At 43.2% G+C, this 20,970-nt stretch overlaps 2 protein-coding genes across 3 annotated transcripts in view; one reads left to right on the plus strand and one right to left on the minus strand.

The window, feature by feature from the left end:
• The window catches only part of ABL2 (ABL proto-oncogene 2, non-receptor tyrosine kinase), a 47,641-nt gene extending 39,854 nt beyond the window's left edge, over positions 1-7,787 (minus strand). For both annotated transcript variants that reach the window (XM_054212219.1, XM_054212217.1), the window contains exon 1: positions 7,559-7,787. In XM_054212219.1, coding sequence (XP_054068194.1) covers positions 7,559-7,733 — 175 coding nt within the window. In that variant the 5' untranslated portion in view covers positions 7,734-7,787. The remainder of the gene's footprint in view (positions 1-7,558) is intronic.
• A 4,503-nt stretch (positions 7,788-12,290) lies between these two features.
• The window catches only part of SOAT1 (sterol O-acyltransferase 1), a 41,609-nt gene continuing 32,929 nt past the window's right edge, over positions 12,291-20,970 (plus strand). Inside the window, exon 1 of the mRNA XM_054212604.1 lies at positions 12,291-12,364. The gene's annotated coding sequence lies outside the window, so the exon portion shown is untranslated. The remainder of the gene's footprint in view (positions 12,365-20,970) is intronic.

Raw genomic sequence — 20,970 nt, forward strand, 5'->3', positions numbered from 1 at the left:
GACATCAGTCTGTAATCCACTTCTAACTTATCACAGATCAATTTAGAAGGCCCACCTGTCTCATTCAACAATTATTAAATACACCCAAGATGGTATTTTGACTGTTCAGCTTCAGACATTATGTTTTAAAATACAATCTCCAGTCTACCAAAATTCACTATCAAGGAGAAGCTGCAAGATCAGCTTTTACCCTTTTGTCTTTTCCCAGTCTTTCCTTATTCCCATTCTTTCCTCTCCAGCATTATCTGTCTTTCTGGAGATACTCTTCTTCATAACTGTTCATCCTTCATATCCTAGTTGAGATGACGACAAATAGGAACAGCAGAGACACGCCTGATGCTTTGTTGTTGGGATTATTGTAGGAGAAAAGAAGGAGAAATAGACTGGGAGGTGCACAGGGTGACAAATCCAGAATGTTCTCTTCCTCCTATCCTCTAACTTGATTCCTAATTCACCCCAACAGCAGCAGGAGATGGTTCCTATGCCTTTGCCATATATAGCTTGTAACAAGAAGCAGCTACTTCTGGTTCACTTTAGTATTAAATAACAACAAACCCAACAAAACACCAAACAAACCAGGAAAGAGCCCCAAATCCAAACCAGTATTATCAAATTACGGGATGAGGGGATGCAGAACTGTCCTATACAAAATGAGTTTTCCTTCATTGAAGAGATACGTTTCTTACATAATTATAGTCGAAGTTCTCACCTTGCTATTGTCATAGAATATTTTCAAATCAACGTAAGTGAAGCTCCAAGTTTATTAACATATGTAATTATTTTTAATGAAAGTATCATAGTAAGATTAAAATCCTAAGGACAATGTTTGGGAGAGAAGGACAGGAGAAGAGGAAAGGCATTTCTTGAATGAGTTCAGTCTTAAACAACATACATTTAAATGGCCTTTAAAGAACACTAAAAGATCGAAATAAAACCAATTCAATTCTTAGTGAAGTATTTCTGTGCATCTTTGTCTCCCCCTCAAAAGAGTCAAAGTTATTTTTGGACTGTTTTTTGAAATTCCTGTGCTGATTTAGCTGATACTGAAAGCCACCTATTAAAAAGTTAATTTATACACAGTTGCAGATAAGCAATCGTACTGGGAGATGTGCATGTCTTTATAGCAAGCCCGCAAAGCGCACGAAACTTCCTGAGCAGATATGGGTAATATAACTAAGCTTTGTTGTTGTGGTTTACAGTGTTACCAACAGGAAGCCTCAATGGTTTTGTAACAGTCGCTTATTCTAGAAAGAATAACCTCCACGGATAACACCAAGATCAGCCTTTAAAATAAAGTATTTCATAACCACAAAACCAGAGAAATGTCAGGGATGATGCAGTAATGGTGAGAGAACCATTACTTTGGACCCAACAAGTCAACTGTGTTACTCCACTCAGGGCAAGCTTTTGTTTCTCTCCTGCTGCGTTGAGGGAAACAGAGACTGCTGGTGGTCCAAACAACAGTGAGAAATATTTCTTTACCAGTAAATACTCTTCTGAATGCTGTTGCCTGCTTTTCAGATTCACCTGCAAAGCCAGCCAAGGGGCCATTTGCACTACTGCTACCAAACTTTGCATCATTCATAGTTACGGACTGTTGAAAGAACTACTAACCATTTGGCAAGCAGTGATTTAGGATATCAGATTCTGAAACAGTTATAGTGTAGGAGAGGCTTTAGTCTGTGATCAACCGTCCTTGGCTTTTTGAAATAGAACAAGGTGAAAATGAACTTGGCAAGTCACTAAACAAAACCTAACTGTGTTACTTGTAATAACTTTCACACGCATCCCTACTGGAATAAGTATAAACTCTGTTTCTTGTTTTATATTAGTTGGATTTTAAGAGAGTTCCTTGTGAGTGTGAACTACTCAGCTGTCAGCAGTATTTAGAAGACAGTTTATGGATAACAAGTATATTGGAAACATTAAGTTGTGACAACTAAGAGAAATGGGCTAGAATAAATCACACTAACGATCTAGCTTTATCTATAAAACAAATATCTAAAAAGTATGATTTGCCTTCAGCAAGGTCTGGCCTGCTTTAAGAACAAAAATGACATATGCTGAAGTGGGTGGGTCACAGAACAGGTCACTTCTCCTGAGCACCAGTGAAAACATGATTTCAAGCCTACTGTCCCAGAATCTGTAATTAGTACCAGCCATAAAATATTCCTGAAGCCAACCCTGCTACAGCATCTCTAGGAGATTGTCCAACTATCTTCCAACTATAATTATGTGAGCCATCAGTCCTGCTAGATTAAAAAAGATTATTTAAGCCACTTGTGACAATTTGCTTTTGTGTCCAATAGCTTACACATTCACTTTCCACTGATTTGTTCACTTGGCCATGTCCCTATTTCCAAAAAAAAACCCAAAAATTTTTTTTTTTACAAAACACTGCACTTGCAAGCAATAGCAAGTTTGTGAAATATTGCTAGAACAACTTGTACCACACCATCTGCTGCTACATGTGGAGAACTGAGAAATCAGAGATCTGTTGGGGCTTTGAGATTTGATTTTTAAGTTAGTCTGGAGAAGGTAAGACTGAAATGAAGTTACTTCAAAAGATGTTAGTCAGAACTATGTTCCCCTGTTTATGTGAAAAGTATATAGGAAATATACATACGCCAGGAATTACAATAGATCAGTAGTCTGGGTTATATTGTCCCTTCCATCAAGTTGGTAGAGTCCTCACTTGAGAAATACAGCATGCAAAAATCCTAACTTAAGACAAGGTATGAAAATGAGTACTGAGTGCAACCAAATCTGCAGGAATAATTTAGACATCATGGAAAATGATGCAATAGAGAACACACCTATAATTTTATGTTCTACGGGAGATGTTCCTCTAGACACTTAACTGAAACTATCCTTTATTCCCCAAACAATTAGTTAAGAGTTATTTATACATTATGGTCCCACAAGATTTCTGATTAACAGCACAAAGAGTCAGGCACTGAATACAGTGATTATATTCCATCTGCACAGAGCATTTACTGACAGGAAAGTCTGCGGGCAAGTAGCTCTGGCCTGAGCTAGCTGCATTTCACTGGGATGAAAAATAAAGAACATTTTAGGCGGCCCACAAAGTGCAGTTGTTAAACTGACCCTATTTTCTCTCCTTCTTTCCATTTTCCTGCATCCAGCCCTTCAGTTTCACTGAATTCAAAGGGATAGTGTTATTTATGCTTCTTCCTGTTTTAGAATGTTTTTATCACGTGGCATAGCACTCCAACTGTCTTAGGGGAGCTTTAATGATAATTTTATTTTTAAAAGTATAGGCTTATCTTGCCTGACCTTGATGCACATAGTAAAAGGTTGTTAAACTCCTCCTCTAGAAAACAAAACAGGGAACAAATGTCCTGCGCCTGCTGGATCAAAAGCTCAAGTGTGGCAGAGCCTTCTGCTACCCCAAAATATATCACCAAGGCAACTGTAGCGGTATTGCAAACAGGTATTGCAAGGGCTTCCTAGCCAGGATTTAAATAATCTGCTTTTCCTGCGGTATGTTTTCTACAACACTCAGCAAGTCTTTTCGGAGATGAAAAGCATGCTAACGCCATTCCAAAGAATATCTGGGTACGGAAGGCAGTTATCACCGCTCTTCAGAAAAAATTACAGCACGTCACTGTTCGAAGGTCATACGAGGAGCCGAGTAGAGCCCATGCAACTTGGAAGTTGTTGGTTGTCATCAGTTGTACCCCTTTCCCTCAAACAAACTACTGAAAGGATAAGAAGATAACCTACTTCCCTGTTCTCTCCCCTGTTCCTTCGTTGAAAGGGAAAGCAAGCTCATCCTGTAATGGCACCAAGTACCGCTTATCTTTTCTGGTTGCACTGAACTGTAAGAATTTGATCAATAACTAGTGTTCACAGCGGCTTCTCCCTCTTGAGTTGTTGTCCCTGTGGTACTAGTTAATTCTGATGCAGTGTACATGGAAACACCGGTGTTTGAATAATCCTTCTGTTTACGCTCTTCCTTTCTAGTACATTACTAGCAACCGACATGCTTGATGATCCATTGCTTACTTTTATAAGTCACAGATTACATGCTAGGAATGCTCGTGACGGGGCACTTTGAAGGGCTAATTGCAAAAGGCTGCAAAATCCAGAACTATCTTTTGCATCCTGGAGAACTCTGCTCCACGGCTAACAAATCACATCAGTCTATCAGCTTGCTTAGGACTTTTCTGCCCAACTATACAGCAGTGCTCAAAGAATTCAATACTACGATGACCTGAGGCCTGCGGGAGCCTAGGTGTCTGTTCTCATGATAGAATAGCGGGATGCCACAATGCAGATTTCCCTGTTCTTTCCATAAATCAGAAAACATCTCCAAATTCCTTGCTTCTTCCAAAAATACATTCTGAAGTAGGTAGTGCCTGTATACCTGTAGTGCTTCTCCTACACGACTGTAACACAGCACACACTCTTGGGACAAACTAGTTCAACTCAATCTCTTGATTTTTCAGGGGTAACTACACTTCAAGTTAGTTGCGTAAAAATGCTCTTCTCTCAGTTTTGGTAGCCTGGCATAAGAGATTTTACACTTTATTGATTTGACAAAACCTGTTCTTCAAAATCCTATAGCAAAATGGGTCTGAGGCTGGAAACGTTGTTTAATTCCATCCTTTTCATAAACAATCCATAAGAAGCAACCCCAGAAACAGGACACCCTCAAAATGAACTTTGGCGAGAGTACTTAGAAAGGTTCACGTCACTCCTGGCACATTAGATATGATATCTGACAACATGAGCTGAGGAAGAGATTTATACTCATAAAGGGTCTAGCACCAGTCACAAGGCTGTCTTTCTCACATCAATGAATGCATGAAGGAAGGCAGATAATCCAGGCTCATCCTTAGACTGGCAGGTTTAGTCAGTGGTCCAAGAGTGCTAGCCCATAATCCTGTGCTCTTTCCATCACTTTTCATATACTGTGAATACACATCCCAGAGATAGGATGGAAGGATCAGGTTCAGAAAGAAATGACTAGAAAAGAGGCATGTGGATCAAGTAGTATTGCCAGCAATCACAGCATCTCAGCAAAAGAAGCATAGCACTTAAAGAAAGCTAGCAGAAAGCCAGGTTAAGTAAACACAGAGAACAAGGCCAGTAAATGAAAAATAAGAATAGAAGTTCAGAGGGAAAAAATATTCCCTCAGATAAGGGGAGTCAGGATCACAAGAACACAATTTCTCTGAGAAAGCAAGTGAAGTCCAGATTCTGGAACATGACAAAAACCTTTGCTTATTACCCAAGACAAGTATTTAAATAGGTACACAACTTTGACTAGCATTTGCTATAGACTATTAATAGTTGTTCACTGATTTCTAGGAAAATGTGCATAGACGCAGGGAACAATTTACACAGCTGAGGTTTTCACCAAGACGGGATGGGAGCTTGAAGCCTGCCCTGAAACTCTCAAAAACTGGATTGCCAAAAAAACCCACCCCTTTTACATAATCTAAAAGAATAAAAAGCTGTATCTTATTTTCAACAGACACATCTTCCTTTACAGTCTGCAAATAAAATAACAGAAGTAACAAAGACCTAAGTAAAATGATATTCATTACCCTACCGCTGAAGCAGATAACCTAAGCAACAAAAATAGTCATTATTTTAAAGATACAATTGCTGTTATCACAGAGAAATGTTCTTTTTATATGCCACTGAACAGTTTTATTCAGAGCATGCTGACTTTCCCGGTTCGTTCTTGTTTCTAGGTCTAGAGCAGAAGGGCTGGCAGAGCACATAATTTGTCTGCGTGTGTGTGCGTGCATGCTTAAGAAAGCTTTTTCTCTCAATTTCCCTGCCATTACATGTAGATAATTCTCCCTACCTTCTACCTTTAAAATTTAGTATGGTGGAGGGATGAGCTAGAAGGATTTGTTCAGGATGCTGAACTAAATTACTACTAAAACATGCAGCAATAATGAAAAGATGTGCTTGAGTCAGTCTCAACTGTGTTATTCTGAAGGAACTACATGTCTTCACGTGCTGTACTGTACTTCCCACAAATGTCCTTTCCATCCTAGCCTTGTAAGAGCAAGAACCAGTCAACTTGGTACCAAAACACTGAAAGACGGTCATTACCGGGAGTGCTCTTGCCTGCTAAGTCACACTTTGCAGTCTATACAGCAATTTTGCTCTGCTGCTCAAGACTTAGACCTCAGCATACTGAAAGAAGCAGGGTATGTGCATAACCTCCAAGATCAGCTCCTAACATTGTGAATTTACAGTATTAGTCTATTTTATAGTAATGTTTCTGCCAAAGTGCCTTTTGAAGTACAAAACTACAAAGACGACAGAGTAAAACATTAAGTTGATGATATTACAGCTGAAAGATGCAATAAAATAGTAATCCTTAGTTTTAATTGTGGTAATAGCGGGTCAGGCGTTCCAGCAAGCACAGAGTTCTGTTTTGGTTTTAAAGTTGATACTGCTCCCTGACCTCAAATGCTGTGACAACACTGAGATTTTAAGAACCAGATTTAGTGCTGCGCTCTTGTTTTGATAGATACTTATGTGTCAGCAGTCACAGCAGATGATATTTACATTTAGACTGCTGGTTGCATGTTCCTTAATCTTTTTGCCTATGCTCATTCTATTGAGCAAAAGAAAATATGTATTGTCAGAAGCAGCCTTGCTCTATAAACACTCACACCTCTCTTCACCAAAAGCCAAACCAGCCAAGCTCTCCATAGCAGAGTCAGTTATTTAGGATTAGAGATGCATCCACACGTCTATTCTCAACATGTTTGTCAAGGCAGACATTTCAATTGATCATGCCTTCCAAAACTTGCGCATTATATTAAGTTGTTACCAAACAGATATAATAAATAAAAAAACACCAAACGTAGTTACAAAGGGGGATTTGAAGTTGTGGGCTCCTCCTAAGAGAGATTACAGACCGTATTCATGTTGCATTAAATATTTCCGGTATCAGTTTACAGCAATAAGAATAGAAGCGGACAGGCAAAAACTTCAACTAAGAATCAGATGGCAGCTATAACACCCCAGTCAAAACAAGATCGCTTGCTCTGTCAGGAGCTCTATAGCAACAGAGACTTATAGATCTAGAAGAGCAAATTATAAGCGCCTCAGTAAACAGAAAGACAAAACACATGTAACGTTTACCTTTGTAAACAAAACCATAGCTAGGAACCGACGCAGTGACAGCTACCAAGCACTGCAAGTTTTGATTCCCGGTGGTGCCACCTCGGTCCTGCTGTGCATGGCGGGCAGTCCCTTCCCCCCAGCTCCGGGGGTAGTTTCTCCTGCCCCGATCTCGTCGCCAGGCTCCGGGCCGGGCCGAGGCGAGCATCCCCCGGGACGTGGCAGGGGCTGCCCCGCTCTGTCCGCCTGCAAGAGGCGCCTCTCCTCACCCCGGCAACAACTCTCCCCTCCCCCATTTAAACCAACAACAACAAAAGAGGGAGGGGAAGGAAGGGCGATCTCGTTCCGAGCCCCCCACCCGATTCTCTGGTGGGGGGCGAGCGCAGGCGGGCCCCAGCCCCGGTTAGCCCCCCCGGCCCGGCCCGGCCCGGCCCCTCACCGTGCTGGGTGAAGATATTGAAGCCTCCCTCGGCGGTGCGCCCGACCGCCTCCCGCCGGCGGCCCGCCGGCCTGGCCGCGCTGCTTCCTCGCAGTCCCCGCGGCTGCTGCTGGTGCTGAGGCGGCGGCTGGAGCCCGGCGCCCGGCTCCCCGACGCGGCCCACCTGCTGCCCCATCGCCGCGCTGCCGGCCGCGGCCCGCGCTCACATGCCGCCGCCGCTCCCCGGCCCGGCAGGCGGCCTCCCCGCTCCTCCCCCCGGCGCGGCCCGGCGGCTCCCGCCCGCCTCGCCGCCCCCGCCGGCCCCCGCGGCGCTCCGGCCTGGGACTCACGGACTCGCCCCCTCAGCCCCCGCCGCCATCTTAAACCACAGAGCGCCGGGAGAGAGGGGACAGAGCGGCGCCCGCAGCCACCTCCGGTCCTCCCAGGGAGGCCGCCCACCCCGCCCCCGCTGCGGTCACATAGGCGCGGTGACACGGGCGGCGTGGCGGTGTCGGGGTCAGGCACGGCGAGGGGGCATGGGCTGAGGAGCCAGACCCCCGGGTTGAGGGTTCTCCCGTCTCGGCCGCCGTTTGAGGCCGGGCGCCGGCGACCCGATCGAAGGCCGCGACCGTGGCCCCAGGGCTGCCCCCCTCATGGCGAGGCTGAGCCCCGTCCCCCTGAACACGCTTTCCCTGTGGGCTAAAGCCAGGCTGGTTCACTGGCGAACCCAAGCAGGTTCGTAGTGAGGTATGAAGCCAGACAGGGTGGTGGACCCGGCTGCAGAATGGAGTGCTGGGCCTGTCCTGTGCTGTGCCCGTCTGTCTTCTCCACCATGGAGCGCTCACCGGGCCCCCCGCAAAGTCCCCGGGCTGCCACTGGGACCTGCGCTCCTCCGCCTCTTGCTCTCCTGGCCGAGGGTGTGGAGGAGGAGGAAGGCATGGCTGTGTGAAGAAGATCAGGCATGTTGGTGGCCAGAGGTGGTTCGCAGCAGCGTCTTGTCATCGGGTGGCTGAATGCGCGCTCTATTCTGTAACTAATCGGTAAACTGTCATCTTTCACCTTCTGTAATGTCAACATAAGGCTCTCCAAAGCAGAAGGGAGGTTTCATCCTAAAAGACAATGGTGCCTGTTGCAGCTTAGAGGACCTAGGCACTTAAAATTATTTCACTCTCCATGCTAGCTGCTGTTTCAGCAATGCATTGGCAATGTTGCCTCATCGTGGACAAGCCACAATGCGGCTCATCTTGGATGCCCTCACCACATCACTGAGCACTGACATGACAGTGACAAATTGGCTTGGTAACGCTCAGGGCCAGCCAGCTTCCAAGGAGCCACAGCAACCTGTGGTCGGACCAACCTTTGCGTGGCTGTCCTAGGGTGGGAAGGTGAGGACAAGCTCCTCTCTGAGCTCCGTCAAAGTCAGCTTTCTTGCATGAAATTCCTAGCAACAGGAATTCTAAGGTCATATTCTACCAAAGGCCATGAGGTGCCACTGAAATGCTATCCGTACTGTCACATGCACTCAAACTGCTGCAATAATCATTCTGCTTAAAATACGGGTGGCTCATCCAGCTAGGTTGGTGTGTGCTCTGACACAGGCTGGACTAAATAGGAGTGAGGAGCACATGAAGTCAGAAATGCCTTAACTCACTAAATTGATGGACTAAGAACATTGGGGAGATCAGGAATTACAGACAGACTTGCTAATAACACACAACAAAACAGTTCTTAAAATAGCGCTGGGAACATCTGGGGTGTGGCATGGGGGTACGCATTGTCAAGCCCGGGACCTTGTGTGGGCATGGTTGTGTGTGTGTGTGAGCAGAGGGTGTCTCTGCAGGATGGACAGTCTCGGGCAGAACTGGCCCCCATGGGTAAACTCTGCAGTGGAGATATTTCCTGGTCCCATTCCAGATAGAATTTGCAGGGTTTGGCATTTATAAATGGTTTGCCTTGTAAACAAAATATATGTTCTCTAGAGTCTGTAGAGAGACAACAAACATAGAACTCCCTCTTGCCATTTGCAGTTGCCATGTAGAATAGAACCACTCTTTAAAAATCAACAGAAATGGTATTTTTCTTTCCTAATGCCTCTTACTTGCTGCTCCTAAAGACGTATCCAGAGGAAGGCCATTAGCGTTTTAAAAGAAGAGGCCAGTGTCAAGAGACTATTGTATATAAGTGCACTAAGGAGAATTGGGTTTAAACACTGTTCTTCTTCCTCGGATCTCATGAAATCCCTCATTCTCCATGCCAGCAGCTTATGCACATATAGCAGCTCCCTGTGGGTTATGCTAATGTCTGACTGCGTGTAACTTGTCTGACACGAAGAAACATCTTAGCTGGGCATGGAGACAGGCCTTCTAAAAAGGCCTGTTGCAAGGGGAAGAGGGCTGCAGCATGGTTACCATTTGCTATGATATAGTATTTTAAAATCATGCTGTACCCTATTAAAAAAGCTTCAAAACCAGTGCCCCAGCCATTGCTGGTTGTGTGCTAAACAAGCCCTACTCTCAAACTGTACCCCACTTGGTCCTCTCAACAACATTGTTTATATAGTACTGTATAAACAGGGGATGTCAAGCCCTGGTTGGTGACCAACCACCTTTCTAGATTGCCTGCTAGAAGAACAAGAAACTCCCCAAACTGAAAACAACTCTGTGCTGCTGAGTCACCAATGACACTGCACCACACCGTTGCTTATTGTTAAAGTGGGGGGCTAATAAGTATTTACTTCACAGAGCGTCATGGTTATTAACCATGCAAAGATTACAAAGTGCTTTGAAGAGGTGAAATCTGTATCAATGCTACCTGTTATTATCAGCTGTGATGCTATCAGCCTCATGTAGTACCAGGAATAGGTTGTTTTTGAGAAGGCAATTTCTTTTGAAGAGGTCTGTCACGGTGCATTAATGAGGCATCAGTAACGGCTACCGTCCTCCTGGCAATTTTGGGCTTCCAGTCAATCTGCTGTCTCATGAGCTGTGAGTAAGGGATAAAAAGGACCAAGGAACAAAGGCAGCACTGAGGTTACAGTAATGTGCCTGATGAGAAATGTGATATTTCTAGAAACGCTTTTGAACTGACTTTAAATATTCACTGTATTTCTTGAAGCTTCTTCTAAGCACTGACAATGCATTGCTCCAAAAATCACACAATCAAGTAATTGCTGGCTGAGCAGCCTTACATGCTCTGCATTACATGTCATGAGTGCGCAGCTGTCATCTGCCTGAAGTACGGGTTCTGTGACAGAAGAAGCCTGTGGACAAATTGCAGACTCCTGAGTCTAACTGAGTCAACTGGGGAGTTTCTCTTTGTAACTTAGGAAAAATTAAAAAGCAGTTGGTGGCTTGAAAATTAATTCTAGGAGTAATCTTTGCTCGTCTTCCAGCTCATATACCTTCTATGTAGCAAAGCTACACAGAGAAACATTTGTCTTGAACACTTGGCTGGTATTTAGGACATGGATGGTTTTAGTTAAGGTATTTGTTAAGTGCCTAGAACAACAGAGGGCTGATCAAGGAGGCATTTGGAGAGTTCTCAAGAGTAAGGGATACATATGCATAACATGTCAGGATTTTTGTGTTTTTACTGCAATACCAGAAGAAGTTGTGGAGCTCAGGATAGCTGCAACTCCCCTGGGATGTCTGCAAAGGCAGTGTATTATGTCCACTAGATGGCCTGTGGCATTGCTGCTCAGCGTCGCTGTAACACCCTGAACTTCACCTGCGTGAAAACCAGGCAGCCACCTCTTATCCTTAATGGAGGCGTTCTGAGAAAAGATATTTAAAAAAAAAAGAAAAAAAAAAGGAAAAAGAAAGATTTTAAAATACGATAAAGGCTTCGTGACACAAGGTTAGTTACTCTGCAATAAACATTGAAAGCTTTTAAGTGCTGAGCCATTTCAAAGGAGAATGTTGTTTCTTGGTGCAACATGTACAAGCGCTCACCCTTTCTTCTCTGACTTACAGCTTTTAAAATGCACTGTCTGCACGGTTTTTTCATGGCACAATAGGTAGTGTTTCAGTGTTGTATTAAAAGTTTTTTTGAATCATTACTGTGATTTAAATTTGAATTTATGCACAGTGCGTGCAAGATAGCTTGGCGTACTCACAAGCCTGTTCAATGAGGGTCTACGAACACAAAAGCTTTCTGGGGACGTATGGTTTTCTGACAGATTTTGCTCAACAGCACAGAAAGGTTCACATGCAGCCCTCGACAGATTAAATTTCCTCTGTTAATAACTATTCTTCCTTCCACCATAGCCAAAATAAAAACTTCACACACACCCCCACCCCCTCGCCCAAACGCTGCATCCCACCACCCAACTTAGCCCTTTCCCCCTTTTGTTATCTCTTTGATACTGCTTCAGCATTATCCGTATTCAAACCACTCTTCTGACACTGCCAGCTGCTAGTCTAAACATTGACACCTACCGGGAGAGCAAGCAAATGAAGGGTTCTGTGCGGAGGAAGAAAAGGGCCTGGGTGTATGGTGGTGTAGTGGAAAAGATGAGTGTGACTGTGTGTAGAGACAGCCAGCTCACTACAGCATCACGACTCTTCTTTTATTTGATCTTGTGCTTTTGTGTTAGGTTTACTGTGTAACTAACCATCCTCACAGACCATAACTGTGTGGCCAGTCCTTGTGTACATCTATTAACTGTAAACAGGAACACATTAACTGCACTGAGATTTTGCAAGAACCCATCACCACATAACCCATAACCTTTTCACAGCCTCCATCAGAGTAAAGCCAGAAGTGGGGAAACATGGAATAAGCAGATGAGAGCACTTCTGTAGTTGTTTTCCTGTCTGATATATTTCTGTAAGTACTACAGCTGCACCACCCTTCCCAAGCATCTGTTTAAGGTATGAAAGGTTGTAGTAGGGTATGCTAATAAGAACATGAAGAATGTTTGTTTGCCTTTTTCCCTGGAAAATGTTGCCTCAACCAAACAAAAATGATGACAAGTCTGTGCATCTGCTGGGAGTTGCAAATTAGTACTCAGCTTGCACAGTGTGATCACTGGTAAAGTACATTTGTTGAGGTATTATGAGGTCCCTCGGCAGCACTGGTGATGATTTAGGATTTTAGGCATTTGTCTGCAAGGGGGTCAATAGGAGTGTTTTGCCACCAGCATTCCTGCGTTGCCTTAATTCATGTTTAGGAGCCCAATTTTGTTTTTGGTTCCTAATTTGAAATCTTACTAGCTCATTGGACAGAAAGGGGGTTCTTTAGTTTGCAGGTGGAAGCTTTTCTCCATGTATTTTCTGTTTTCTCCCCCTGAGAGGTTTGTAGCCAGAGAGCTGACATTTAGATAAGGGATAGCAAACGCTTCAGAGCACAATACTGTACTGCATGACCTCCATCGATGCCTCTGAGACTGACCTCGTCCCACCTTAGATTCCTCTGATGACTGCTGTACTGTATTTGAATTAGAATAACCACCGTGATAGTCCAAAACAACATAAAGGCTGCATTAGCTGGAAAAAACTACATCCTTATCTTGTTTTTCTAAGACGTGCAGATAAAATAAGACAGAATTAAGACTTGGCAGTGCTTCATCTCCATGCTCCTTGCTTCATGTGCTAGTTTCCTCTTATACCTCCTCCACCTCTATCTTCTTGCCTCCTTACACTGTCACTCATGCTCAGACTGCTTTGCCAGCCAGTGAGTTCCCGGCACCTTCCCTTCCCTTCTTTAAATGTTACTGAAAACTGTATCTTCCAGTTTTGCCCTTGTTACAATGATTAATCTCTCTGTGATTGCGCTCCTAGTATTGTTGTGAATTGTACACGCTTCTGAATTTAGTCTTTGATCTTGTAAGGAAGCCTGAGGGTACAACTTCTTGCAGGATTGGTGCTCCGTGTTAGAAATTTAGGACAGCAGGAATCCAGCCTTGCTCTGGATCACTTTGGTTAAATGCCCACGTGCCCTGGCTGTGAATGGTGCCACGCTCTATGCAATGGTCCTAAATAATTAAATCACTTTTAAAAGTCAAAGTTTGGTCTAAAATATTGTTGTTGTTTCATTCTACAAAGTCCGGACAGATTCTACCTTGGCAGGCTTTTTTATTTAATTATGCAAGAATTGTAAGTGATTATCTTTCAAATGATGTTGTGTTCCCACCTGACACAGCTATGTAGTATTAAATATCCCTGCTTTTCAGCTTCCAACTTTAATGTTATTTCTTTAAAAAATGCTCAGTAGCATTAAACTACTCTAAAGAAAAATGTAATTATACAACTGACACAGGAAAAATCATCAGGACTTTGTAAGATGTTTCTGTGAATGCATATGTATGTGTGCACAGAATAGACTGATACCCAAGAGAGCAGCATATACATTTGTAATCAAATCTCACTTAAATTTAAACTTGCTCCTTCTGTTAAACATGCAAATATTTCCGTTCTCTTTGCAAATTCTGCCTCTCTGCTCATTACCAAACCTTTCAGAAAAGACATAAGCCCAAATCTTCCTCTGATCAGGCTCTTAATGTGTTATGTGTGGTCTTTATTTAGACTGTAAACTTGCCGAAGTAGGAAACGTCTTATAAAAAACCAACTACACTGTCTCATTTCACATCCAAATTCTTCTCCCATACCAGCTGTGCGTGTTTGCCTAGCAGCAAGTCTTCTGTTAATGAATGACTTGTTCTCATTAGCTTGTCAGGCTGGATACGTAGCCCATAGTTCCCACTCATATAGAGCAGCGCTCTTTCCCTTGTAGCTTCTGGTAAATCAAACAGTAAGATATACAAAGCCTTGTGTCTCTGAGTCTGACCTTTGTACTTTTAATCATTAACACAGAATGACAAAATAAAGTAACTATCTCGTGGCTAAATATATTTAACATAAGCAGCGTCCTATGGACTGACAGGTGTAGGGATTGTTGCAGGCTTTACCATTGGCTGCCACTTCTAAGCCTTCATTAAAAGAGGAGAAAATTAATTCCCTGATCAGCAGAGCCAAAGGAGTTGCACTCGATATATTTGTTTTGTGAAGCTGAGGTCCAGAGTGATTCTCTGACACCTCAGAAGTTTTCAATGCGAGGCCCTGAGCAGCCTCATCTAACTTTGAAGCTGTCTGTGCTTTGAGCAGGAGACTGCACTAGATGGGCTCCAGTGATCCCTGCCAAATTAAATTCTTATTCTAATAAAAGTTGAGTTCATCTGCAGGTTTTCTCCATTTAGAGAATTAATTAAGACTCTCTCCTCTAACTAGGGTGAATTTCTCATGAAACTCATAGGAACTGAATATTTCTGGAACCCCTGTCTCACCATCCGATTTTCGTAAAATTGGCCAACAGGTTCAAAAGTTACTGGGAGGTAAAAGACAGCTGGGGCAGACAGAGAGACACTCCCTTCCCCACACACAGAGGACAACTGTATAAGCCTTGTTTTCTTAAGAAAACCTTTCTTCCCTTTATGTTTGTGCAGAAAACTTGTCAAGTGTGCATCTAATGAGGCCTGAAGTCATGCCACGTACTCCCAGCTGCAGCCAACCTGAAATAATACCTCCCCAGAGCCAACAGTACATTTCATACAGCCGAGGCATTTACTGTGCAATCCGAACTATGCAGAGAAGTTGAGACATTTAGGAGCGAAACCCGGGCATCTTCTTTCTGATAGTCAGAGATTATATCGTTGTGCTCACACGTGCGTATGTTTAAGTCTGCCTGGTGCCTTGTCCGTCTCTGCCAGCAGACACAGAGTATGTCTGTTACCTCTCTGGGTTGTCCTCAACTTTCTCATACCCGAGAGTGACAGAAAGGGGAATTTGACCTCAGCGTGCTAGAGACCGCCAGGCTGTCTGCCTTTCCCTTTTTGTCTCCTCTTTCTTAGGATGCAGTCACACTACAAAATTACCTTGAGTCATCTGTCTTGGAAGTTTTTCCCATGGGTTGCTTGTGATAAAGGGCAGGCATACTAGGCGCATTAATAATCTGTGCTGCTAGGGGAAACACTGATATGGCGTGAACCCACTGTGGATTGTACGTGCTTCTGAGATTTCCATCTACCTGAGCCAACTTCACATCCCTCCCCGGCATCTCTTCAGCAAGGGACCAGTTCTGTAGCTTCTGTCCACAAAGCTTGCCTGATCAGCCGAGAGACTCCTTTAGCAGCCATGGGAGCAGATTATTGCGTTTCCCTTTCTCCCAGTTTGCAGAGAACATACCTATCTTCCTCTGGTTTTGATGGCCCTGGAAAACATTACTTCTGTGTTCCCGGGAAAGAGCTTCAAAGCACTTCTATTTTCTGCCTCACAGGGACGCAGGAACTGTGAAATTATCAGCATCCTCTGTTTGTATGTTCCCTGGAACTGTTATACTGCACAGTCTGAAATAGAGATCCGGCCTCGGGGATTTGCTAATGATGCATTCAGTCTCAGCATGGCACATGCTCATTCCTGGGGAGTTACTGAGTTAGCATTTATAGTTCTACACTTTTCCTCTGAGTAGATGAAACCCTCTGATTTTCCCTCAGCACTGAGGTCTTGCGCGTTGGATGCTCTTCTCATGTCAGCTTACTTGGAATGTCACCAGAAAGCTTTCAGCCTCAATCTTTCCTCCTAAAATCATAGGCTACAGTAGCACCATGCCAGTGATTCTCCCATAACTTGGTGTGTGATCAGCAGGCAGCAGTAAAATAAGGTCTTGTTAGACACAATTTCAAAATAATAAAACAAAGACTTCTGTGCTGAAGATGGGTGATTGTTGTTGTGGGTACTGGAAGCCTTTTGTAAATGGGTGAATAAGCTCATGAATAGGAAGCAAGGAGCAAGCAGTCAGTGAGGAAAGCACAAGTGGAAAAACTGTGGGGAGTAAGCACTGCTGGTGGTTTTGCTGGTGCTAACGTGGGTCCCTACTGTAAGAAATGGCAGTGGTAAAGGATGAAGTGAATTCACTCGAGGTTTACCTTGTTCTCTGGTTGGTTTGTCAATTCATGTTTCTACCGCCACTTTATGAAATGAGGGATTTTTATTTTTTTTGTGTGGGCAAGGGTTGAACTAACAGGAACACTTTTACTATATTTCATATTAACTTGCTAGTGAAGACAAGACCTCTCTTGCATGACCTACATGCCTGAACTTAGAATCCCTCTCCTGGGCCTGCCATCTTCAGATTTAAATCCTTTAAACAAGCTCAAGTTTTCATCTCCTCATCCATATTTCCAAAGCATTTAAGCCTCAAGGCACTAGTCCAACAACAGAATAGTGCTGAGCACAAAGATGGTTTTGTAACCACATCAACTCAGCCCAATGCAGATCAACTGCAGCAAACCCTGCAGATTGCTTCACCTCCCAGTGTAGTTCCACTATAACCTCCCATTTTTGGTAGTCCTCAGCTGATAGCAGAAGTTCCTTTTTCAGCTTCGTAACTATGATTTTTATTTTTTTTCAGTGAAATGCTGTTCAGAACTGCCAAAGACTCAGCTATGTCATGGATCTAGCTGAATTCAGGGTTTTAGAAGTGTTCCTTCATGCTTGTCATCTCATTCAATAAGAAGTGCATTGTACCAAGTCTGTACATTCTTTGCTGCTCTACTTGTTGCTATGGCCAGAGGTGCCAAGTTTCAGTCTGATTCTTTTGGGAGACTAGACAGGAATCTGGATTTTCTTTCTTTCTGCTTTGTTTATGCTCCTGGCTCCTACAGTGCTCTCCCTTACCATCACCCACAACTTCTTTCCAAGGGAGGAAGGTTGGAAACCACTGCCCTCTCCAGTCCCTCAACTTCTATAACCATCAGCAGTTCCTCCTTGGCCTGAATCATTGTAGAAGAGAAGTGAACACGTGGATGGATTCCTTCTCTGACCAGGTGTTTCCAAAATCAGGGAGAAGCAGAAAGGAACAGATGGGAATGGCCTTGAGCAGAGAAGAGGGAAGTTTTTGGCAGGGGAGCTACAAACGCATGGCACTGTCTATCCGTATAAAGCTTGGGAAAGGCTCTTGCAGAAGGGAGAGCAGCAGGACGCGCTGCCTCATTGCCATGGGAACAGCCAAAGAGCTGGCTGGGCAGATTTAGACATTTCTTCTGCTTGGGACTACTTTTGGTAGATGTCATCTATCTTTGCAGAGATTAAAACAAAGTGGAAAAGAGGAAATGTCTGACACTTAAAGCTGAGAGTCAATCTTCCATGGCTTTTTGAAGATATTTGTTCTCCCCTAAGAAATATGTCCTGGTTTTGATGAGGATTATTTTTCCCCTTGTCCTCATATTTTCGGGTGTTTTTCATTACAAAGATCAACCACTTTGGCATTATGATTCTAGCTGCCATTTTGATGCGCGTAGATTTCTCCGTGGTGTTCCCCATGAGTCTTGCAAGCACACTGGCTTACCTAAGTGACATTTTTTATTAAGATCTCTCCTTGATGGCCCTAAGGATCTCATACTCTCTCCAAGAGTCTGATTTTTTCTCACCATAGCACCTCAAGTTTTTTTCCACCACACCCTTCAAGTCCAGTACCTTTCCCACAGCCTCATAATGTTATTTTTTAGGACAGTCTAAAAGATTTAAAAATATATATATATATGTTATAGCTTCTGTATGAAAGCCCAGCACTAAGAATATGCTTATGTTTCTACAGCTGGGGAGTGGAGAAAGCCATGGAAATCTCCCACACTGGAAAAGTGAAAAGGTTGATTACTGCACATAGAAAATGATTACTCCCCATAGCCTGCACTTTGCAAAGTACAGAATAAGTAGGACTGTACAATTACCTGCAAACAACTGACTTGTGAATCATCCTGGGCCAGTCATTCCGTAAGCACTGATTCTGATTCTCTTCCATGTTCTTCAGCAGTCAGCGTGTTTATACCGTAACAAATAAAGGGGAGACAGCAAAACGGTAGAAAAACTGGCTTACACAGTTTTTTCCACTTAAGCACCTTAGCAGCTATTGGGAAAGTCGTAGCAAACTATTTTGTATTTACTTAGGAAAAAGAGAAAGGATGCATAGTTTTATGGAATATGTAGAGGAAGAGATTACTACTACAGAGTAGTAAGCAGTCATTAAACTAGGTGTAAAATGTCTACTCTTCCACCTGCTGTGTCTTACCTTCACAAGGAAGGGTCCCAGCTGTGTAACACAGCTGGAAATCTGTGGAGTCACAAGGAACATGTACAGTTGCTACTGTAGGAATGGGAAGGAGACACCGGCCAAGTTCAGTACTGCATTTCCACAAAAATATTTAGAAAGCCCTTATAAGCAGGAGAGTCAATACTAGTAACTAGACCTGTTTGTTCTGGAACTAATCTCTCCAAAGTCACTCTTCCAGGGTGGACTGCACACTTAATGTGGTGTGTTCCTGCTGAAACAACTTCAGAGACCTTTGTATTGAGGCAGTTCAATATTTTCATGCAATTTTAATAAGCAGCAGAATATGCTGCAAAATAAATCGGAGATTGGTTTGAGCTGGTGTCACAATCATTATACTATGTAATGTGGTTGGGACCCAAGTGAAATTGTTTCCGAGCCTAACGGAAGGATAAAGCTGGTATATCACAGGGGATAAAGAACAGTTTTGGAATACACAGTTTGGCTTAGCAGGGTTAGACGTTAGTTATACATATAAGGAGTCAATACCTTCCATAATTTGATGTTTAGCGAGGTTCGAAGGATCTTCTCCTTTTAAAATATACTGAAGAAATAACCTGCTCAATTTAAACAAATAAAAGCACAACTATTGCACCAGCCCAGCTGGAAAGATTCATTCTACTACTTCAAAATGGTAGGGAAAGGAAAAATTATGTGCTCCTCAAAAAATGATGCAAGTTTCCCTTTTCAGCAATGGAATCACAGCAATTAAGTTGGCTGTTGTGCCTCCTGCTTGGCCATGGCAAGAAGCTCAGCATTTGAATTTCTGAGCTTGGAGAGGAAGCCAACAACCTGCTGGCTGGCAGTAGGGCTTCACTTTTTTTTTTAAAGGATGATTTCAGTTTGGTAGCAAAAAGTGATGTGATGTTTGAGTAAGGATACCACTGCCCTCTGCCGAGAGAGATGTGATTGTTTCTTTCTGACTGTTTCATCTGACACCAAAACCAGCAACTTCATCGCTTGGATAGTAACTGTGCAAGGAATTGCTTGCTGAAGTCAGAGTTCAATTCCTGCTGCTTCTGTCTTTCCTCTGAAGTTTGCTGATCTGAATCTTTTTCACCAAATATTTTGAAAACTCTACGCCTCCCACAGAGTAAAGAGGAGCAAGGGTAATTACACACAAAATCTTGACATGATGATAGCAGGAACTGTGAAAACTTAAACCAGCGTTTTTAAAAGCAGTCCATATGATTTATAAACACTTCAGGCATCCTCACTAATGTGATATCTGCTGGAGCTAGTCTCCAATTTTCCTGCCAAAATTCTATCATGCATTATCAGATCAGGCTGAAGTTCGCTACGGTTTCTTAATTTTATTTCTTTTTTAATTGCAGCACTTGCCTAACTGAGTTTTGGCCACAGTCTTACATCCACACCATGTTTTATGGTTATGCAAAAATGGAAGCTCATTCATTGCTACATTTGTAACTGGCTTTACATTACAGATCCAACATGACTGTCATTTTGTTGTTTTTTTTTTTAAAGGAATAAATTTATATGAATCATGTAACAATATTTTTAACCACTTGAGGGAGCTCTTTCATTTATACATTAGGATGTTGCTATTATGCATACATATTGGGAAATTATAAATCATATTTTTAAACAGCTTATTATAGGACATACTACACTTTATCAAAATATGTGAAAGTATTGAGGCTCTCAGCTGACTGACTTTAAAGCCCAGGCAGAAATTTTAAAGGAATTAATCATTCTGGTCAATAAATGCAGGTATCAGAAACAGCCACAGCTACTTACTTTCTGGGCTGACTGACACCCAAAATCGTAAAATAGAAAATAAATTAGAGTTACACAGAATTAAATTAAAAGTAGGCAGCGTTAATCACATCTATTTTGCAGCAGTGCCAAAGATGACAAGAAGGAACAGGACCAGACATGGATTTTATAGAGGGGTTGTGAAAGCCTCAACCCTCTGCCTCGCCTCCCTTGCCATCCCCACCTTTCCATAAAGTAGGCCAATACAGGCCATGCTTCTGCCTCCCCTGGGCTGCACAGACCCCACCAGTCATTGTGCGGATGTATCCATCCACCCTGGGCAGCACATAAGCATTAACAGCAGAGGCTTTTCTTTATGCTCCCCCTAAGCTGATAGGCGTAAGGCAGGCTCAGCCAGTGACCACTGCATCAAGCATGTCTGCAGTCACCAAAGTGATGGTACATAAAGTGCATGTGAGATCTGTAAATTGTTATGCAGACTGCTGGGGGGTGGGGGTGGGAGGGAGGGACAGAGAAAGAAAGAAAAAGAAAAGGGGGAAACAAGCATTGCTGCAGAAATCAAGTTGCTGCCTGGCACTGGGTAGGTGAGAGCAAGT

This window comes from Rissa tridactyla, chromosome 8 (assembly GCF_028500815.1).
Source record: "Rissa tridactyla isolate bRisTri1 chromosome 8, bRisTri1.patW.cur.20221130, whole genome shotgun sequence".
In the NCBI taxonomy this organism is placed as follows: Eukaryota; Metazoa; Chordata; class Aves; order Charadriiformes; family Laridae; genus Rissa; species Rissa tridactyla.